The sequence below is a fragment of the Manis pentadactyla genome, chromosome 2 (genome assembly GCF_030020395.1).
Source record: "Manis pentadactyla isolate mManPen7 chromosome 2, mManPen7.hap1, whole genome shotgun sequence".
Taxonomy (NCBI): domain Eukaryota; kingdom Metazoa; phylum Chordata; class Mammalia; order Pholidota; family Manidae; genus Manis; species Manis pentadactyla.
Genome location: NC_080020.1, coordinates 97,025,304 through 97,048,072, shown reverse-complemented (window position 1 = coordinate 97,048,072; position 22,769 = coordinate 97,025,304). Strand labels below are relative to the sequence as shown.

General features: G+C 35.9%; 1 protein-coding gene across 6 annotated transcripts in view; it reads right to left on the bottom strand.

Moving 5' to 3' along the window:
- The window catches only part of PDE4D (phosphodiesterase 4D), a 729,058-nt gene that overhangs the window by 8,077 nt on the left and 698,212 nt on the right, over positions 1-22,769 (bottom strand). For 5 of the 6 annotated variants that reach the window (XM_036901625.2, XM_036901653.2, XM_036901633.2 and 2 more), the window contains 5 exons: positions 17,264-17,357; positions 15,765-15,937; positions 15,069-15,167; positions 14,059-14,223; positions 12,931-13,030 (listed from right to left, as the gene is read on the bottom strand). In XM_036901625.2, coding sequence (XP_036757520.2) covers positions 12,931-13,030; positions 14,059-14,223; positions 15,069-15,167; positions 15,765-15,937; positions 17,264-17,357 — 631 coding nt within the window. Of the gene's footprint in view, positions 1-8,114; positions 12,417-12,930; positions 13,031-14,058; positions 14,224-15,068; positions 15,168-15,764; positions 15,938-17,263; positions 17,358-22,769 lie in introns of those variants that run through there. The other variant, XM_057495004.1, reaches the window with a different exon arrangement.

The window sequence follows — 22,769 nt, the reverse complement described above, 5'->3', positions numbered from 1 at the left end:
ACAAAACTACATTTTGTGGTACTTTCATGATATTCTCGTGATTGGGGGATTGGAAAGCTGGGACAGGCAGAATTCCTGGAAAGACTGAGATTCTGGCCACTTGTGGAAAGCAGGGATCCATATCCGGCTGCTCTGGGACAAAGGAAGGGCAGGTGGTCTGAGAGACTTCCTAACAAGGAAGCCCTTAGCAAGAGGGCTGCTAAAGGGGCAAGGATTGCACAGAGCTTACTGCTCAGGAGAAAGGACAAGTAGACAAAATTGTTCAGGTGCACTCTTTCCAGAAGGTTGGGAGCTTTCATGATTTCCAGGTGCTCTAGCTCCCTGGCTAGCTGCACAGCTCCAGGGACCCCCTCCATGATAGGCAGCCTACTGTGCCTTTCTCCCGGCCAGCCCCACCTGGCTCGCAAACCAGCAAATCCTACCCTGGCATTAGGCCAGCCAGAGGGAAGATCTGTCTACAGCAATTGCAAATGCAAGGTATAGAGGCTCATGCCTGTGTGCTCGCCCACTGGTTCAGGCAGTGGGAACAGGCATAGAGGCTGGGAAGCAGGAAACAGCTCTTTCCTTCCCCCAGGCACCAATACCACTCCCATTTGACCCCCGACATTGCTTCAGGGGCTGAGCAGCTCCAGACAGTAGAGAATCTGGACACTAGAGGGCAACATATACAAATATGAAATGCCAAAGGAACCTGGTTCAGAGTAAAATTAATATAACTCCTGAGAAAGATGACATGGACATCATGACTCTTCCTGAAAGGGAGTTCAAAACAAAAATAATTAACATGCTAATGGAGGTATGGAAAGATATTCAAGAACTCAGGAATGAATTCCGGTCAGAGATCCAATCATTTAAGAGCACAAGGGAGGGAATTAAAAGCAGATTGGATATGATGGAAGAGATGGTAAATGAAATAGAAACTAAAGAAGAGGAATACAAAGAAGCTGAGGCACAGAGAGAAAAAAGGATCTCTAAGAATGAAAGAATATTGAGAGAACTGTTTGACCAATCCAAATGGAATAATATTCGCATTATAGGGATACCAGAAGAAGAAGAGAGAGGAAAAGGGATAGAAAGTGTCTTTGAGGAGGTAATTGCTGAAAACTTCCCCAATCTGGGGAAGGAGATAGTCTCTCAGGCCATGGAGATCCACAGATCTCCCAACACAAGGGACCCAAGGAAGACAACACCAAGACATATAGTAATTAAAATGGCAAAGATCAAGGATAAGGACAGACTATTATAAGCAGCCAGAGAGAGAAATAAGATCACATACAAAGGAAAGCCCATCAGCCTAACATCAGACTTCTCAGCAGAAACCTTATAGGAAAGAAGGGAGTGGCATCATGTATTTAATGCAATGAAGCTGAAGGGCCTGGAACCAAGATTACTTTATCCGGCAAGATTATCATTTAAATTTGAAGGAGGGATTAAACAATTTCTAGATGAGCAAAAGCTGAGAGAATTTACCTCCCACAAACCATCTCTACAGTCTATTTTGGAGGGACTGCTATAGATGGAAGTGTTCCTGAGGTTTAATAGGTGTCACCAGAGGTAATAAAACCACAGTAAAGAAAGTAAAACAGCTAATTACTAAGCAAATGCAAAATTAAATTAACTATCCCCAAAGTCAATCAAGGGATAGACAAAGAGTACAGAATATGACACCTAATATATAAAGAATGGAGGAGGAAGAAAAAGGAGGAGAAAAAGAAAAACAACCTTTAGATTGTGTTTGTAATAGCATATTAAGTGAGTTAAGTTAGACTCTTAGATAGTAAGGAAGTTAACCTTGAATCTTTGGTAACCGCGCATCTAAAGTCTGCAATGGCAGTAAGTACATACCTATTGATAATCACCCTAAATGTAAATGGACTGAATACAACAATGAAAAGACATAGAGTCACTGAATGGATAAAAAAACAAGACCCATCTATATACTGCCTTCAAAAGACTCACTTTAAATCCAGACATACACAGACTAAAAGTGAAGGGATGAAAAAAGATATTTCATGTAACTAATAGAGAGAAAAAAGGAGGAGTTGCAGTACTTGTATCAGACAAAATAGACTTCAAAACAAAGAAAGTCACAAGAGACAAAGAAGGACATTACATAATGATAAAGGGGTCAATCCAACAACAAGCTATAACTATTATAAATATCTATGCTCCCAACACAGGAGCACCTACATATGTGAAACAAATACTAACTGAATTAAAAGGGGAAATAGAATGCAATGCATTCATTCTAGGAGACTTCAACACTCCACTCACTCTGAAGGACAGATCAACCAGACAGAAGATAAGTAAGGACACAGAGGCACGGAACAACACATTAGAACAGATGGACTTAACAGATATCTACAGAACTCTACACCCAAAAGCAGCAGAATACACATTCTTCTCAAGTGCACATGGAACATTTTCAAGAATAAATCATATAGTAGGGCACAAAAAGAGCCTCAGTAAATTCCAAAAGATTAAAATTGTACCAACCAGTTTCTCAGATGACAAAAGTATGAAACTAGAAATAAACTATGCAAAGAAAATGAAAAATCCCACAAACACATGGAGGCTTCACAACATGCTCCTAAATAACCAATTGATCAATGACCAAATAAAACAGAGATCAAGCAATATATGGAGACAAATGACAACAATAATTCAACACTGCAAAATCTGTGGGATGCAGCCAAGGCTGTGCTAAGAGGAAAGTATAACACAATACAGACCTACCTCAGGAAAGAAGAACAATCCCAAGTAAGCAGTCTAAACTCAACAATTAATGAAACTAGAAAAAGAAGAACAAATGAGGCCCAAAGTCAGTAGAAGGAGGGACATAATAAAGATTAGAGCATAAATAAATAAAATTGAGGAGAATAAAACAACAGGATCAATGAAAGCAAGAGCTGTTTCTTCAAGAAAATAAACAAAATAGATAAACACCTAGCCAAACTTTTCAAGAAAAAAAGTCTACACACATAAACAGAATCAGAAATGAGAAAGGAAAAATCACTACAGACACCTCAGAAATATAAAGAATTATTAGAGAATACTATGAAAAATTATATGCTAACGAACTGATGACCTAGAAGAAATGGACAACTTTCTAGAAAAATACAACCTTCCAAGGCTGACCAAGGAAGAAACAGAAAATCTGAACAGTCCAATTATCAGCAATGAAATTGAACTGTTAATAAAAAAATTACCTAAGAACAAAAACGCTGGACCAGATGACTTCACCGCTGAATTTTATCAAACATTTAGTGAAGACCTAATATCCATTCTTCTTAAAGTTTCCCAAAAAACAGAAGAGGAGGGAATACTTCCAAACTCATTCTATGAGGACAGCATCACTCTAATACCAAAACCAGGCAAAGACACCACAAAAAAAGAAAATTACAGATCAATACCCCTGATGAACATAGATACAAAAATACTCAACAAAATATGAGCAAACTGAATTCAAAAATACATCAAAAAGATCATCCATCATGATCAAGTAGGATTTATTCCAGGAATACAAGGATGGTACAACATTCGAAAATCCATCAACATCATCCACCACATCAACAAAAAGGACAAAAACCACATAATTATCTCCATAGATGCTGAAAAAGCATTTGACAAAATTCAACATCCATTCATGATAAAAACTCTCAACAAAATGGGTATAGAGGGCAAGTTCCTCAACATACTAAAAGCCATATATGACAAACCCACAGCCAACATTATACTTAACAGTGAGAAGCTGAAAGCTTTTCTTTTAAGATCGGGAACAAGACAAGGATGCCCACTTTTCCCACCTTCTATTAAACATAGTACTGGAGGTCCTAGCCATGGCAATCAGACAAGACAAAGAAATAAAAGGCATCCAGATTGGAAAGGAAGTTAAACTGTCCCTGTTTGCAGATAACATGTTATTGTACATGAAAAACCCTAAAGAATCTACTCCAAAACTATTAGATCTAATATCTGAATTCAGCACAGTTGCAGGATACAAAATTAGTACACAGAAATCTGTGGCATTCCCATACACTAACAATGAACTAGCAGAGAGAGAAGTCAGGAAAAAATTCCATTCACAATTGCATCAAAAAGAATAAAATACCTAGGGATAAACCTAACCAAGGAAGTGAAAGATCTATACTCTGAAAAATACAGGATACTCATGAGAGAAATTAAAGAAGATACCAATAAATGGAAACACATTCCGTGCTCATGGATAGGAAGAATTAATATTGTTAAAATGGCCATCCTGCCTAAAGCAATCTATAGATTCAATGCAATTCCTATCAAAATACCAACAGCATTCTTCAACAAACTAGAGAAAATCATCCTAAAATTCATATGGAACCACAAAAGACCCTGAATAGCCAAAGGAATCCTGAGAAGGGAAAATAAAGCAGGGGGAATTACACTCCCCAACTTCAAGCTCTACTACAAAGCCACAGTAATCAAGACAATTTGGTACTGGCACAAGAACAGACCCATAGACCAATGGAACAGACTAGAGAGCCCTGATATAAACCCAACCATATATGGTCAGTTAATATATGATAAAGGAGCCCTATGAACATACAATGGGGAAATGACAGTCTCTTCAACAGCTGGTGTTGGCAAAACTGGACAGCTACATGCAAGAGAATGAAACTGGATTATTGTTTAACCCCATACACAAAAGTAAACTCGAAATGGATCAACCACCAGAATCTAAGTCATGAAACCATAAAACTCTTTGAAGACAACACAGGCAAACATCTTCTGAATATAAGCATGAGCAGCTTCTTCCTGAATGCATCTCCTTGAGAAAGGGAAACAAAAGCAAAAAGGCATCCTACTGTATGGGAGAATATATTTGTAAATGACATATCCGACAAGAGGTTAACATCCAAAATATATAAAGACCTTACATACCTCAACACCCAAAAAGCAAATAACCTGATTAACAAATAGGCAGAGGATATGAAGAGACAGTTCTCCAAAGAAGAAATTCAGATGGCCAACAGACACATGAAAAGATGCTCCACATCACTAATCATCAGGGAAATGCAAATTAAAACCACAATGAGATATTGCCTCACACCAGTAAGGATGGCCAGCATTGAAAAAACTAAGAACAACAAATGCTGGCAAGGATGCAGAGAAAGGGAAACACTCCTACACTGCTGGTGGGACTGTAAGGTAGTTCAACCATTGTGGAAAGCAATATGGAAGTTCCTCAAAAAACTAAAAATAGAAATACCATTTGACCTGGGAATCCCACTCCTTGGAATTTACTCAAAGAATATAACTTCTCAGATTTAAAAAGACATATGTACCCCTATGTTTATCAGAGCACATTTTACAATAGCCAAGATATGGAAGCAACCTAAGTGTCCATAAGTAGATGAATGGATAAAGAAGATGTGGTACATAAAGACAATGGAATACTATTCAGCCATAAGAAACAAATCCTACCATTTGCAACAACATGGATGGAGCTGGAGGACATTATGCTCAGTGAAATAAGCCAGTCAGAGAAAGACAAATACCAGATGATTTCCCTCATTTGTGTAGTATAACAATGAAGCAAAACTGAAGGGACAAAATGGCAGCATGAGACTCCAAGAATGAACTAGTGGTTACCAAAGGGGAGGGGTGTGGGAGGGCGGGTGGGTAGGGAGAGAAAAGGGGATTGAGGGGTATTATGTTTAGTACACATGGTGTGGGGAATCACAGGGAGAACAGTGTAGCACAGAGAAGGCACATAGTGAATCTGAGGCATCTTGCTGCACTGATGGACAGTGACTGCATTGGGGTATTGGTGGGGACTTTACAATATGCATAAATGTAGTAACCACATTGTTTTTCATGTGAAACCTTCATAAGAATGTATATCAATCGTACCTTAATAAAAAATTTAAACAACTACAACAAAAAGAACACTGTGGAACACACAAACAATATTAGATTTGTTCCTGCTGCTCTTAACTTTCTTTCACAGTATAATAGCTTTGAAAGTTGAAGCTTTATTCATTTTCCATTTCCTTTTCCAGGTATTATGGCAGTCACTATGTACATGTACATCGGCCTTCCCACATGCACACTCATGACTTCCCACAGAGATTGGTGTTTAGCTGCCTACATAAATAACTCCATGGTGAAGATTCTGCCACTCCCTCATGACTGCCCTGAACTTGTATAGTTTAGGCAGTGAGAGATCCTGCCTCTTTCCTAGTTCCTGTAAATAGCAGACCCAGATCTATTCAGTAGTCATTAAAAAAAATTGGCTGGTACTTTATTATGTTTCTACTTCAGTGACTGTAAAGACTAAAAGCACATATATTTTATCTTTTTTCTGACTAATTCATGGGAAATATATATTCTTTTCTAGGAAAGAAATATCCAATGTCACTCAATGACTATTTTAAAGTAGCTAAGGAGGAGAAGACAGGTTCAAGACATATTTACACCCTGAAATCCAGTAAGTACCAGTACTATAGAAATAGGAATTTACACATCTAAATTTTTGCACTGAACTATAGGGACAGAGATGTCTAGAGTACCAGGGAGTATGTAAGGTATTACTGTCTTTTTTGGGGGGACACAGCAATAGTGTTCATTTTTTAAAAGGCAGGATCTGGTCAAGTCTGACTTATAAGTAGTCTATAAATTTAGCCTCTAACTATGAACATTTTATCTGTAGCTGGTTAAACATTGTAGTAAAATATTTAAAACTATATAGGATCTTAGTTCACGATGTTATTGTGTCTACAGTAGAATCATATTAAATAAACATATTGAAAGGCAGGCATCATGTTTTCTGACTGGAGATATAATACCTAATTAATCTATTAGGGTTCTTTTAAGGGAGTAAATATGCATGTATATAAGGGGCATCAAGAGAAGAATGGCTTACAAAAACTGATTGCTTTATATGCCCCATGAAGAAAGATGAAAGAAATTCAGGCTATGGAGCCTGCAGATGAGTTGTTATGCTAAAGCAGAGGCTGAAGTAAGGTATGGATGTTGTACCTAAGAGTCTGCAATGGTATTCAGTGTAGGGCCAGCCTTTCATACAGGGACTTGTCCAAGAGCCCTGGCCAAGCATGTCTTGGAAAGGGACTGGTTCCTGACATATAAGAATAGTCCAGACTGGCCCGAAAGGCCATGAAAGTATCCCTATTGCACAGGTGGGCATTTACTGCCTCTACAATTTCTGGGGTTGTTATAGGAAAGTGGTAGTAACTGTTGATTTTTCAATGAATGAATACTAGCATTTAAGCAACTGAATCTCAGGATAGCCAGTCAACTTTCTACTCTTCTTTAGGACTGAGGGTATGAGGTCACATCCAAAGGAGGAGGTAAGATTTTTCAGCTCCTGAGTAGATTCTCCTCAAAGATGCTATCCAGCACTTCTACATAGATTCCATGAAGGTTTGGGAATCATCAGAAAGTTGCCTTCAAACTTTACTCTAAGGTACAGTAGCACAGAGGGGGAGAGAGGATAGTTTATCTAACATTTCTATTGAAATCCTCTCATCTTCAAGGCCCAGTACAAGTCATCTCTTTCATGACGTCTTTCTTGATTACCAGGAACAGAATTGCTCACTTTCTCCTCCAAGCTCCTCTATACTTTGGGTCACTGATTAGGCACTGATCATATTCTACCTTATTTGTCACTATCTCTGAACAAGACTCAATAGTTCCTCCCAAAGACCTCCCAACCCACTCAGAGACTTAAGATGTATAAAATTAGAAGTTAGTTATTTAATGTGCTTAGTTGTCTGGTTTCTCCTGGGCACTTCTGAACAAAATATTTCTTCTTGAAATGGGGAAGGGAAGTGGTAGTTTGAACTTAATATAAAGTTATCAAGGATAAAGGAGGAAAACTGCTTGGCTCCTCCTTCAATTCATTCATTCCCTATGCCCTTAACCTGAACTATTTTTCTCTGCCAAACTAGCACCATCTGATATTCGTATGTTACATTCAGTCTTCTCTAGGAGAATGCAAGTTCTTCAGAGCCAGTGCACTGTCCTAGTCACCATGCATGTCTAGGGCCTAGAACAACAGTTGGCACATAGTGCCCTCTCAATAACTTTTTGTTGAATAAAAACCTCTATAGTATTTCTATATAATTATATTTTTAAAAATGAATTTATCCTTATTTTGAAAGTTATATTTATACCAAAAAATAGTATTCCATATAATCCATAAGTATAGCTATAGAAAGCTTTTTTTTTTTAGGGATGGTGATACTTATTGCTATCAATGCAAAACAAGTTAAGACTAAAAGTTGCTATTTAATAGGTACAAATATTCGTGCAATTTTTTTTTTTTCCTGGAGAGAGTCTGCACTCAGACCAAGAGACCTAAGATAAAACAAAGACTGGATTGTCAGTAACCAGACAAGGGTTAAATTTTGATTAATATAAAAATTTCTAAAGGCAAAAAGATGTTTAAAAATACTCTTTAAACTAAGCTCATGTAAGCAAACAAAAAACTAAAACTAATCCTAAAACTTTAGGACACAGGATATAGAAATGACTATTTAAATTCTGCATAAGCAAAAATTTGTTCCCTTCTTCATGATACTTGTACCACAATACCTGCTTGTTGCTTCTGCAGTACAGTCAGCAGTTATCACCAACAGTGACTATAACCAGATATGAACAAGACTTCAAAGTGACTCTGCTCCACTCAGATTAAGAAAACTCAATCTGGGATTAACAAAACCTTTGATTTTAGAGCCAGCTCTCTTGTTTCCTTCTTGTGTCATACCTAATGAAGTCATCTCTTGACACTTTCCTCCTGCAAATTGCAATGCACGTCCTCTCCCTTATCTTTGTCTGAAACTTTAAAATTAATTTGTAGGAATTGCATAAAAAATTAAACTGTACTTCTACCCTGAACCTGCAATCAGGTTCTTCCTTTGACACACAAAAATATACTCCTCTGCAGGGCACTCTACTTGGACAGTGGCTCCCTTTTTCTCTATTCCCCTGCCTTGAAGGCATTTCTGCGTATTGCTTAATACGTACTCTTTGGCTGCCTACACAGTCAGGACACCTAAGGCCATTTGGATTTATCACTCCTCCCCTCTCCTCTCCTCTTGTATGGCTAATACCACATTCCTACTTTTCTTTCTGGTGCTGAATCTCCAGACTTGGTGCTGTCCTCAGGGAACCAGAGTTGGTTTCCGCTTCGAGCTCCCGGCTGGGAAAGCCGCACAGCTGGGCGATCCTTGTTTCTCAGGCCATCTCTTTTAACTATGTCCTCTTCCTTTTCAGTTTTTTCTGTGCTGCCTATTGATTCTGTACTTTCAGGTTTCTTTCTTTTATCCTGATGTGCTTCTTTCTTTTTTTCCATTTCTTCTTCCTTCCTATTACAAGCCTCTTTCTCCCAACACATCTGCCTAAGGCACTCGTCTTGTTACTTCAGCTTCTCTTTCCCCAAGCCTGTGCTCTTGATCGTGTTAACAACGCTGTTTCCTTTCCCTGTAGTCTCTGCCGCTCTCATCTTCAGGTGTTGTAAGCTTTTCATCTCTAAGTTCGCCCTCAGAATGCTTGGGCAATGCACACCTTTGCCCACTGTCTCTTTCAACATTCATATTCTCTTTGTCCAATTTCTTGACTTTAAGAAAGCTTATCTTAAAATGAGACCAGAGAAATAAAGTATATGTACTGGTAGCTAAATCTGGCTCCACTTTAATACAGTGGAATGCTTCTGCTCCTGGAAACCAAAAGCCATATACTTTGAACATGTGACTAATGTGTGTAAATCTTTCTCCCCAAAACTCAAAAAAAGATTATTTGTTTTCCAAGTAAAATTGAATGCTATATGTATTCTGCACTTTTGACACTGCTTTATCATTTCAGAATATAATGCTGTGAAACCAAATGCTTTTTTAAAATCATAAGTGCCCTTCAGCATGTTGTATTCAAAGCTTTATGATGCTATTTACATTTTATGGATTTGTTAACAAGTATTGTCTGTAGCTTCCCACCTGGAATCTCAACTTCTTTAAACCCTATTCAGGTTCCCCTATCCCTCCAAATCATTTATGCAATCTTAACCAATTTTGCCAGATTCACCAACTCGATTTTCAAAACCTCCAGCATGTTTATGAGTGTATATATCATTTAGTATCAAATTACATGTCCCCTAAAACCATCACAGGTGGAACAACTGATGAGAACTCTCATTACAACTAAGAAGCAGGTGTGTACTTGGCCTGGGAATGAGCCAGATAGCTCCAGTGCTCTTCCAGAGGGACAGTGCTACTTCACTCAACCTCTGTAGCCTCCTTCAAACAGGACACATGATCTCCCCACTCTGGGTTTATGAATTTGCTGATGAGAAATCTTTAGACTTTTCTATTACAAGAAACACAGATTCAAACTTTAGCTTTGGACAAACTGGCAGCACCAGGTTCGAGATAAGAGCTGTGAATGTGCTTGTCTGAGCTGCTGATGTTCAACCAACCCAGGAGAGAAAGAGAAAACATATACTTAATGTCTATAAAAGAAAAAGGGTTTGCTGCAAACTAAAAATAACCACATAATTTTGACAGAGTATTTCACAAAGCGATTTTACAAGTTATTAGAGGGTCTTCTTAATAGCATGCAATGAAGTTAAAACTATTTGTGTTACTGGCTACTAAGCTTCTTCTGTGTCCTGAAATAAAATGCTTGCTATCATGATCCCTAGTAAAAAGCTAAGGAAGTAATGCTCACAGTGCCCTGGGGCTTGGATCATCCCTGGATACTTGCATGTACCAGGTGATCTGCTGATTCATTCTCTCAGGAATAACAGCCTCTTCATACCCCACCCTCAAGAAAACATCAGCCATCCAAGGTCACTCTGGGGACTGTCCAAACCTCCCAGTGTTGCTGATGTCTCACAGAAAGGAGATCATCACATCACTGAATAACAAAATGCTTCCAGAAACAGTATTAATTATCCTTCCACCTAAGGCAGGTCAGCGAAACAACCTTAGATTGTGCTGGCCACTGTCATTCTATTGATTATTATCCCCTAAATTTCTCCATTTCCTTTCTAGTCTCAAACTTTGGAGGATATCAGATTCCATCTTTAAGGCCTTGCTGGCTTAAATTTCAGACTCACCAGGTACCCTGATACCCACCAGAGTCCTCCAGTGCCATCCTGAACTCATTTATCCTTAGAGAGTCTACAAGAAAGAATAACGACTGGTTCTCATTTTCCCTACTGCCATCTCTTTTCCTGAGATTTCCCTAAAAAATGTATCAGAGTCCTTGGAGACAGTAATTTAATTGTCAGTTGTTTTAGTTAGTCCTCCAATCTCTTAATTTCAAGGTTATAGTAAGAGAACATACAATTGTAACATAATAGAATGTAAAAACACCAATCTGAATTTTTGGTGTCATTTAATGAAAAAATGAAGACCTTTTTCAAAGGCAAAAAAATGGAATTAAAACACATTTTTAATGTGTTCATTAAAAATCTATAAAATTAGGAACATATCAAAACATGCATAAGCATCAAAATAATAAATCAGGCCAGGCTAATGAAAAATGCCAGCATATAGTATATGACCTCCCTGTTCTCAGAAAGGACTCAGGCCACCCTAGCCACCATTACAATGTAAACTTATGTAGCTGCATCTACCATGTATTCATAACTATGAGTTAATATTTAGTAATGATTTGATGACTCCTGAAAGCACACCCCATTGTAGGTTTTCATAAGATAGCTGGAAAATGGAGTGTTATCCTGTCTAACCCTGAATAAGTCAGCCCATAAAGCAAACTTCTAAAATGCACTAGACTAACCATATATCTCAGGTAATCAATGACTTTCCAAATCCTCCTATATGTAAGTGGGTAACTAAGGTAGGCTTTGTTATGGGTAGTCCAGAGTCTATTAAAGGATATAAAAAATAGATCTTCTTAAAACATTCTTAAAGATCTGAGTTAAATCTTTCAAAGTGAGACTATATTTAAATTAAATTCTCTCTTTCAATCTGGCTGTGGCAAAGTATAGGAAATGAATGGCGAATGCATGGATACTCCTGGAGCTAGAGTTCTATAGAGGATGGGAAGCTATTACCCACAAACTGATGGCAAAAAAGATTCTTAATACATATAAAAAATTTTTAACAACTTTGCATTTTATTGTACATAAAAGTGAATTTATAATATTCATCTCATGGTGGGAGGAAATTAAATAACACATAAATAATTTAGCAATTAACTGTAAGTACCAAAAGAATAGAGTTTCTGTAAAACTAAAACCTCTTTGCAAAGGTGTAGCTCAAGCACCACCCAAACATTCCCTACAGAGGTTTCCTGTGCAGCTATGTGTCTGAGGTGTCTCATTAAGCAGTCTCTACCACTCCTTATATTTCCAAAATCAGTGGTGACTTCTTACTTGATGAGAAGAAATGTAATGGCTAAAAAATTATTGAAATAAAAGAGAAGTAAAAAAAGGTAACAAGCAAAAGAAAAGTTCCTATTGCCCTCAGTTGGAGATTTTAAAAAGGAAGGAACAGAGCTGGGCATGGTGGTGGAGCAGGAGGGAATAGTTACAGCTTAGGAAGAGGATTAAATAATAACCCACATAATATGAAGAATGTTTAACATTATTTCTGGTATATTTTTTCTTTCTTTTATTTAAAACTATAGGGGCAATATAAATCTTTCTGCCAACTTTCACTTTTGATTACTCTGTCTAATAACTTGGCAATACATTATTTCTAGAGAAGTACCGGAATGCATCATGTATGCCTCCCTCATGGGATATAACAGTAATTTTTAGAACTGAATTACATTAACTTCCACTATAAATACAACACATATTTACACATCTCAAAAGAACAGTAGCTCTTGAAACACTCTGAATTTATAAACACCCTCACTGTGAAGTACAGAATTTTTTTTCTGCAAAAATAAGTAAACTTCACTTACTTGTATTGATCAGAAACTGATTTGACACACCAGGATGATCTACATCATGTATTGCACTGGCAAAAATTGCTGCAAGAATCTCCAAATCTGTAAACACAGCCTGGAAAATTAGACAGTGGATATAACATTATTCTTCAATATTAATATGAATTAAAAGCATAAACAAATGGGAAATTAATTCCTAGAATTTGATGGAGAACAAAATGAAGCTTCAAACTATTTTTAAAAAGAAAATAACAGCTTACTTTAAAAGTATTTAAGATGCTTAAGGATACTTAGATAATCTATATAAAACTAATGATAGGAGCCATGTTTTCCTGTTCTTTCATTCAGATCAAGGACTCTCAGTCTCAGATATTTTGGGCCAGATAATTCTTTGTTGTGGGAGGCTATCCTTTGCCCTGTAGGATTTTTAAGTGGCACCCCTGGCCTCTAACCAGGAGGTGCCAGTAGCATGTCCTCCCCAGCTGTGTCAGCCAAAAATGTCTCCACATATTTCCAAATGTCCCTGGGAGCACGGGGGATTACAGGTGGGCAGGAGAAAAAGGGAGGAACCACCCCCAGTTGAGAACCATTCATTCAAATGACTTACTAATACAATTTTATAATGAAAAAAATCAGAACTATAAAATATGTCAGCAAAAGAGAACTTTTATCCCAAATAATTAAGGAAACCAAATTGTCTTAATACACTTAGTGGAACTACTTAGGATTTGGTAAAATTAAAGATGTGTTTCTTTCTAATACATTCTGTAAAAATATCAATGTATTACTATATATATATAATATCAATTATTTATATATAATCATTCTTTGAACTATAAATGCAAAAGCCATCAGATTATATTCTAGAAAACAAGCTACCCAAAACTGAATGGGCCAGATGTGCTGTCTCAAATGTCAACTAGATCATTTCAAAGAAACAGTGTTACACACAGATGATCTCCAAATGCTTTATCAACCTTCACAGGCAAAAGTGCATCAAACACTCATGAATCACAACATGTTTTACCCTATAATTCAGTGGAGCCAATTTTTTTCCACCCTGCAGATCCTTCAATATGGAAGTTCAAGAGACCTTTAGGAGTGGCAGGTGAGTGGTCTTGAAATTTCTGAAAGCAGATTTACCTCCAAGGCAGGTGTAGATAACAGCACGTGCGTTGACTGGACGACATCTGCAGCATGAATGTTGTTGTGGTAGGCCACATCAGCATGATAGTGGTCTTCCAGGGTCATAAGGTATGTGATTAAGGTGTCCACTGGAATTTTAAATGTTTTTAATAAATCCCGTTCCTGTAGGAAAAGAAATCCATTTCACATTTTGCCTTATATGAAAAGACTTTCCATAGGGAGTGTTAACCAAAAAATCACACCCAGTGTCACATATGGATAACCCAGAAGTGGAAAAAGCACCCTCACAATGTCTAACGAGGAAAACAGACACTTTGGCAAAGGTTCAGAGACTTCGAGGAGAAACCCAGAGTTGAACTGTCAACTCAGCTGGGCCCCAACAGTGCTTAACCCAGGATGTACGGTGTCAGGGAGGAGCTGCCCACTATGAAAAATGTCTGTGTCCCATGATCACAGAGGGGGTGTCGGGCCAGCCCCGCTGACTCAGCCACTGGATCCACACCACCTGAAACTCAACATTCTCTCCAGGGCGGGAGTCTGCAGTATCTCTAAATCCTCATTTAAATCCTAACCCTGAGTGGGGGCAAAAGCTCCACAAGAGTGAGAAGCTGACATGGAGAAGAGTGAGTGCACCAATGACTGGAGAAAAGGCATTCAAAGGTTAGTCAGCAAGGGGCTGATTCACTTTTTAAAGTTAGCACTCTGCTCTCCATTTGTGTCAGGGTCATGTAGATGATTTTTAAACTCTTATTTTAATGAAATGCTTCAATTTTCCCATATCACACCTTTTCCTTAAATGGAAACAAATAACAAAATTGGGCTATTTGTGTTTTACCCACACTCCAACCTTTCTGTATCATTTTTCCCTTGGGAAAGGGGAAAATAAGAAAAAATTACCAACATAAGCAAAAGAAGGTGAGTAGTAAAGATAATAAAATGCATACAGAATTCACAGACTGGACATTGTCACCAAATAAATGAAAGGTGGTAGAACATGACCACATTACCTGAAAAATGGTGTGCATGATAACAGTCAAAGGCCGGTTACCAGACAACTCTGCTATTCTGAAGACATGAAGACCCCATTTGTTCACATCTTCTAGTTCCTGGGGATAAAGAAAGATAAGAAAAATTAGTAGGTGGGAGTAGAACATGATCAATGAACACAGTCTTTTAAAAATTACTCATTTTAATGAAGATTGTTAGATCTAAGAAAATTCTTCATTTTAAAAGTAATGAATGTACCATAGAAATATAGGCAAACTTTGGGCAAACTCACTTAAATGTACTGAAAACTGAAGAATATTTTGCTTAACACTATGCCTTTGACAATACAACGTATTTACAAACTTTGAATATCAATCTCAAAGATTTCTTCAGTAGATAAAATCTATTCACAAGAAGCCTTTAATAGAAAAATCTGGTCTCTTAAGACAAAGAAGATATAAAAGATTTCTATCTCTTTAAGATCAAATCTAATGTAAATGCAAAAAAGAACATATACACCAAACCACCTCTCTAAATCTACCTATTAATGAAACTCAGTCACTTAGAAAAAGCACTTTATAAAGTGCTTTCCCATCTTCCAAAAACAAAACCCCACAAATTAATGAACTTCTCCATCTATTTAAAAGAGAAGGAATCAAAATTTATTCAAAGGCATCACTGCATATTTATGATCCTGATCCTTGAAATCATCTTACCTTGGCAAGGACATCTTCTTGTTCAGTTTTAACCCCAAACCTTGGGATGCTTGAATTAGTCAAACTGGAGCTGTGCATCAACTTCTTGACCCCACTGATTTGAGACATTGGCCTTTTCTTTTTCTCCTTTTCCTTCTGAGATGGAGAAGGAATTTCCACTTCATGTTGCTTATCTTAAGAAAGATTTAGAAAATGTTTTACATTTACTATTCTGCCTTTTTAAAATTATAACATGTATAACTGGACAGATTTTAATTGATCATTATATATTCTGAGAGGTGTTTCCAAAAAAACCTTCTTTTAGAGAAGTTATAATATCATGTGGAGTATTTACAATGTGATGTGGACTTAATATAACCTGAAACACAAAATTAAACAAACAAATACCACTTCAAATTAAATTAACATCACGTATATTCAGTGGTTACTTCTTTGACAGAATGTCATAATAAAAACTTTTGCAAGACTTATTATAGTAGACTTAGAAAAAGCAAAAGACATTGGTTATTTCCAGTGTTTATCAACTCTATCTTTATTTCAAATTCACTTAGTGGCTTGAAAACTGCTCTTCTCAACTAAGGATGCCTTCAATACCTTCTATGAAATGGCAGAAACTTCATAAGCAAATATCATAAAAACAGCAGTGTGTGAACCTAGCAGCTTACTGACATAGGTCATAAAGGGGAGTACAAAGAGCATATCTGAATGACTTACATGGTTTCTGCTATTTTATATTTTCTATACTACAGTGAGATAAGCATTGTGATGTAACAAGGGCAGCACAGAGAATCCTCAATATTATCTGACAGGTAAATATCAGACTCAATTGTTGTTTTCCAATAAATGACTTAAGATGGCTCAGTACATTCCCCCACTGTATTAAGGCAGTGCGTTCCCTGCAGTGAATGTTTACTGAATATGCTCATTAGGTATTAGAGTAATTTTGTTTTGAAAGTGAATTCAAACCAAGGATATGTTCAAGTTGTCTTTCACTTATTGTATTTTCTTTCTGTGGCTGGAGGGTGGGGGTGGTGTTGACCCAGTACCCCATAATATCAGCTTTATTATCAGCGAGTTTTTCTTTAGCAATTATTATGCTAGCATCACCGATGTACCAGGCTTGGTGTCATTAGACTATAACTCATAGAAGACAGGGACTGTTTTCTAACTTTCCATTAAATCCTTAGTGCTTAGTAATGGCTGGCATTTAATAAGAATTTATTGAAAGCATGCCTAGACCTTTACACAATACATATTTCAGTTCAGTACTCTGGAAAAACTGGCAATATACAACTTTAACTTAATTCAGAGAATCTCTAAAATAATGAATGGAACTATAAGATAAAAAAGTACTTTGTCACCTTAAGATTCTAAAGTGAAAACAATGGAATTCCTAACACTTGTTTGGTTTCCAAAAATGAGTTGATGGCCCAGTTCACCTCCCAAAACAAGTAATTCTAAAGAAAAATTTTTAATTGCATTTTAATTGTTATTCTCACCTAAGAATGTGTTTGATATGTACTCTGACACTTGATTTCCAGACCGACTCATTTCAGAGAGATGGGTGAGCTCCCGATTCAGCATCCTTTTAAACTGCAAAACAGAAGGATAAAATGAAATAATGCAAGAGGAAAATGTGAGACAATAAAAGCATACCCCCAGATACAGAAAACATGCCCAAAGAATTTTAAAATTATTCTGACAATTTAGGTCAGCACGATGAAAGAGAACTTCAGGCAATGTTGGGCAGTTCTGTAACCTGCGCTGTCCATTTCAGCAGCCATTAGTCACATGTGTCTGTTAAGCACATGAAATGTGGCTATTGCAAATGAGGAATTGAATTTTGGAAATATTTAATTTTAATTAATTTATATTTAAATAGCACTTGTGGCTAGTGGCTACTGTACTGGACAGCACAGATTTAGACAGTCAAGGATATTAAGGGGAAAGAAGGGAATTTAAAAAAAGGTGTATTTAGAGAAGAAAAAAGGCTAATTTATAAGCATATAGAAGGGCTACCACACAATAAAGCGAAGTATAGTTTGTCACCTGTCATCAGCAGAAATGAATGTGTATACAGGTTAGAGGCTGAAATGTATTTTTAACCCAAAGCAAGACTGAGTATCCTTTCAGAACTATGGGAAAATAAAACATTTGAACAGATACTATGTAATGTTCCTTTTTTAAAGTTTTTCTCAAGTTGATAGTGTAACACTTATTGGTTCTTAGCATCCACAGGATTTACCAATCCATTTTCTGAAGTCACACAAATACAAAACAGGTCAGTTGTCAGTGTTCTACTTCATTACCTCACAGTTTATTTAACTGATGACATGGTGACAATTTTATCCAAAGAAACACTGTAATTACCTACCACCACTATATGGCATTACCAAAAACCAGAATTCTCAAAAACTTTACGCTTTCCCATCCATCAGCTGTTTCTTATGTGTCTTCCTCTGATTCCCAAAATAGCCCAAACAGGCCTTTCAATACACCTTAGCATTTCTTTTAACATACAGAAACAATACATTTTTTTCTATACATAGACTATTGATAAAAAAAGTCAAATATCTTACTTTAGTAGCCTTTAAAAATTTGAATTTCACCATAAATTCTCATTTAAATGTGGATTAAGAGAGTAGTGAATTTACCACTTAGCGTTTGAAATGTAATTCTAACTCAGTATTTAATTTAGCTTATTCGAATTTTTAATAAAATCTTGCTTCTTTGCATATCTGATACCAAGGAATCCTAACTCAATGTAATTTGACAAATCACTTCAAAATCATCTAGATTAGGTATAGGAATTTATCACCACAAAGCACTGAGGGAAATCAACAAAAATATTTCAACAGACTGCTGAATACAAGAAGTACATATTAGCATTCTCCTGCAGCCATAGCTAATGCAAATCTGGGGCCATAACCAATACAAATTCTTCTGGTTGTTAGCTTACAGGACTAGAAAGGTTATTCTCAAACTCAGGAACACAAAGCTTACTTTCTTTATATACTTTTTATAACTCATTTCTGATTATAAAATACATGTGTGATACAGAAACCTAGAAAGCTATACAGAAAAAAACTAGAAATCATGTATATTCTTACAGATAACGATAGATTTTTAGCTGTATTTTCTTCTATAATTCTTTTTTCTAAGTATTTTTAAAATGGCATTATGCAGTATACTAAACATAGGTTTTTGCTTGTTCTCACTCAGCATTATTACTATGACCCACTGGGGAAAAAATAAAATTTAGGGCCTGCTAAGAATATTAATGAAAACATTTACAACAGTGCTCAAAACATTTTCTGACATCCTTTATAAAGCTCTATTTTGTTGAGCAAATTATTGGCTATCAACTAATTAAATGGGCTAAGAGAAGGTGTCTTGTATTTAGTCTAGCACATAGTAGGTGCTCAACATCATTTGAGTTCTTTCTATCACCCAATTCCCTAGGCCTTTTAGATTGAGACAGCTGCTTTTTATCATTGTGTAGACAAAACAGATGGAAGATCAGACTACAGTTATACCCATAAAAAATATATATCTAGATACCTAGTTCCCCTATCCATTCCCCCAAAAATAATTTAGGATATTATTCATATAGAAAATGGTCACCATACCACAAAAATATAAAAATAATACAATGCATAAAGCCCAAAGGAAAGTAAGTCCTTGCTTGACAAATGAAATTTACTCTCAGAAAAATCTGTTCTTCAGGCAAAACAAATAAAAAATTGTCTGCTGAACATTTAAAACATACATTTAATGAAATATCTCTTTGACCTGGAGTTATCTGTGCTATGAACTGAAAGTTGCTACTGAGAACTACCTGTCAATGACAAAGTCCTTTTCTATAAGACAGGGGACTAGGCAAGGCTTTTCGCCACTCAAGCCTCTTTGCAGTTTATACAGCAACTGCTGTCCACCTGCGCTCCAGGCATTTCTCTCAATGTAACTAAAAAAATGATGCAAGCTTGGATGGTGGAGGAGGGTGCAACTGGAAAAGTTAAAAAGGGACCCAGAGTTTCCACAAAACTACCTTCAAACTTGCAAGCAACCTCTTATGAGGAATATGTTGCTATATGCCGAACTGAAAAATTGCATAATGCCTGCAGATATGTTACACAAATTATTTGATTTATATGGAGCAATATAGAGAATGAAGTGTAATTTGCCTGGAAGTTTATCTAATTCATCAAAACAGCCAGTTAGTATAGGTAACTAAGATGAAAAAAATGCCAGTGATAGGAATCTATTGTACAGACTAATAATTGACAGACTGTACATTCCACGGATTATTTTTGCATCATATACACGTATTCTGAAATACACTTCTGTCTTTGTTCAAAACCCAAAAGTGTGGGATGGAGAACCTTTCAGCAGACACCTCTCTCCCTGCTAAGGCTTGTGAGGTGCTCCAAGGAAGTCAACATTTCCTTTTAACATAATTAGAAGACCAAATGTTTTAAGCAGTTGTCTTTCTTCCCAAGGGTAAGGGTGTGGGATATTTCCTAAAGATAATTTTCAATCAGTTAAGTTATAACATACGGGAATTTTCTAAAAGGAATTAAAATTGCTTCCCTTTTTTTTTTTTTTTTTTGGTGCTGATACATAACTTTCAGTCAGGGAAACTAAATTAATAACCTCAAAAATTACCATCAATGCTTTCTATCCTGGTAGTTGATTTTACAGTTTGGAGTACATAGCTGTATTAACTAAAGAACAATAAACTAAACCATTCAACAATCATTTTAAAATATAAGTGGAATTTCTCTCACTTTAAGATAACTACATACCATTTATTATGATAACTATATAAAATTATCATGAGGGAGAAAATATTAGAGAAGGAATAAGATGCATTTTTCCTAGAACATTTACAATTCTCACTTTACAGATTTAGAAGACATAAAATACAGAACAGCTTTTCAAAAGAACTGGTTGCAAAATGCAGAATAATTTAACTGAGCATTTAGATATTTTTTAAAGTGATCTCTAAATATTTTATGAGTTATTCTGATTGGATTTGGTTTAAGTTGTCTGAAACAATGTATAGAATTATTGTTGCAACAAAGAAAAAAGAGGAAGATTTCTAAGTGAATGCTTTCAAATCCTTTGTTCTCATTATATACATCAGAATGTCTGTGTGCAGCATTTAGAGCATAAAGAAAGGTGAAAATGCAGTTGTTCTGAATAGTGCATTCTGCCTCTTAAACTCGTTTTCCATTTATGTTCTCCATTTAAGAATGTTGTGGAAGCAAAATTAAATAATAAAACAAAATTGAAATACTCTTAAATTTAACCCCTATACTTATGCATTCATGTCAATGTGCTGCTGGGTACATTATATAGCCTGCTGGAATATAATTAAGAAAGTGATAAAGGTCAAATATTAAGAAAATACTTACTTTCTTCCTACAATAGTCTGCTAAAAATCATTTGAATACGCTGCACTGTTATATACTACAAGTTTGGTAGACACCAACATGAAAAACTAAAATAAATACTCATTGGCTGTGTAAAAATAAATCCTCTGAAATGCACATTAAGACTAAATATATTTATATTTGTCCTCTTAAGCATTTTTAGAAGTAGAGCACTAAAACATAAACAAACGATTCAGCAAAAATTTTCCTAAAAAAGATAAGCACTAAAATTCTGTATTTAGGTTCTTGGAGATATTGTTCATAACTGCAACACAAATGGGAAGTCCTCAAAAAATGTATCAAACATTAGCTGTCTGAAGCTGAGCTGAATTGTAGGGAGATTATGGGGGTTTCCTTTTCTATGCTCTGTACTTCTCTGTATTAAAAAATATTTAAGCCAAGAAATGGCTAGCAAAATTCAAATAATGAAAATTTGTACATTTAAACACAATTTAAAAAATTGGGGCCATCGCTAGATTTAAATGAAAGTGGAGAATCACGACTACTTGGACAACTAAAACTGAAATAAGTTTTCTTAGGATGCATGGAAATCTCACAGCAAAGATGAAATTTTCCTCCAAAAAGAAACAAAGAAAATGGAAAATATTTCAATCTGAGACTCCTTAAAGTAATAGAAAAGGATTCTTAAAAAATATGTACTGTGGTTATTAGTTCAAATGTTCAAGAATAAAATTCAATTTCTTAATAATGCTTCATTTAGGATTGCAAAGGGGTTTTCTACCTCCTGTTTTTATTACAGAGATAGGATCAACAAACTAGCATTACCACAGGGAATGCAAGAAGCTTGTCAAGCAGAAACACATGATTTATAAATTCAGTGTATTAATTTCATTTCTTGAGATTAACAAAGTAGCAATATAATTTGAATTTGTAAGTTTCTTCCAGTTTCATAAGTGGATAATCAAGTTTTCATTTTAATATGTCACTTAAATAGTCAAGTATATCAATTATTAATGTCATCTAGATCTTTATATCCAAAGGTGGAAAAAAATACTCATCAGGTTAAAGTAGTACAGATTTTTAGAAAGAGCCACAATTTTTATAAACTTTAAGTGCCGCATATAAACTGGAACCCACATACCAGTTTAAGTAATTTGGCTCAATAATTTGTTTCCAGTGAATTTATTTAATTACCCTGATATTTAAAAGCACAACTTAAATCTATACTATGTGACAGAACAGTCACTACACATTACAAAGCTATTTGAACATGCAAACTACAACCACTAAGTTATACAATTTCTCCTTATCTTGACAATTAAAAACATGTATTTCTTTTGTAGTTCCTATCTATGGAAAAAAAATAAATGTTTAGAAAGCTTAACTACATCGTAATTTATTAAACTATCAGTTATATAATCAGAGTAATCAGGATTTTTCAAAGGCTTTAAATAAATCTTACCTTTATGTAGCCCCAAGACACTGACAATAAATAGTTTGCTTCAGGCATTTTTGATTGATTATGTGGAGAGACAGTAAGTTCTAAAATATGTGTATCTTCAAAACCTTGTTACTTTAACGATATCTACAAGCCAGATAGTGTGTGGAT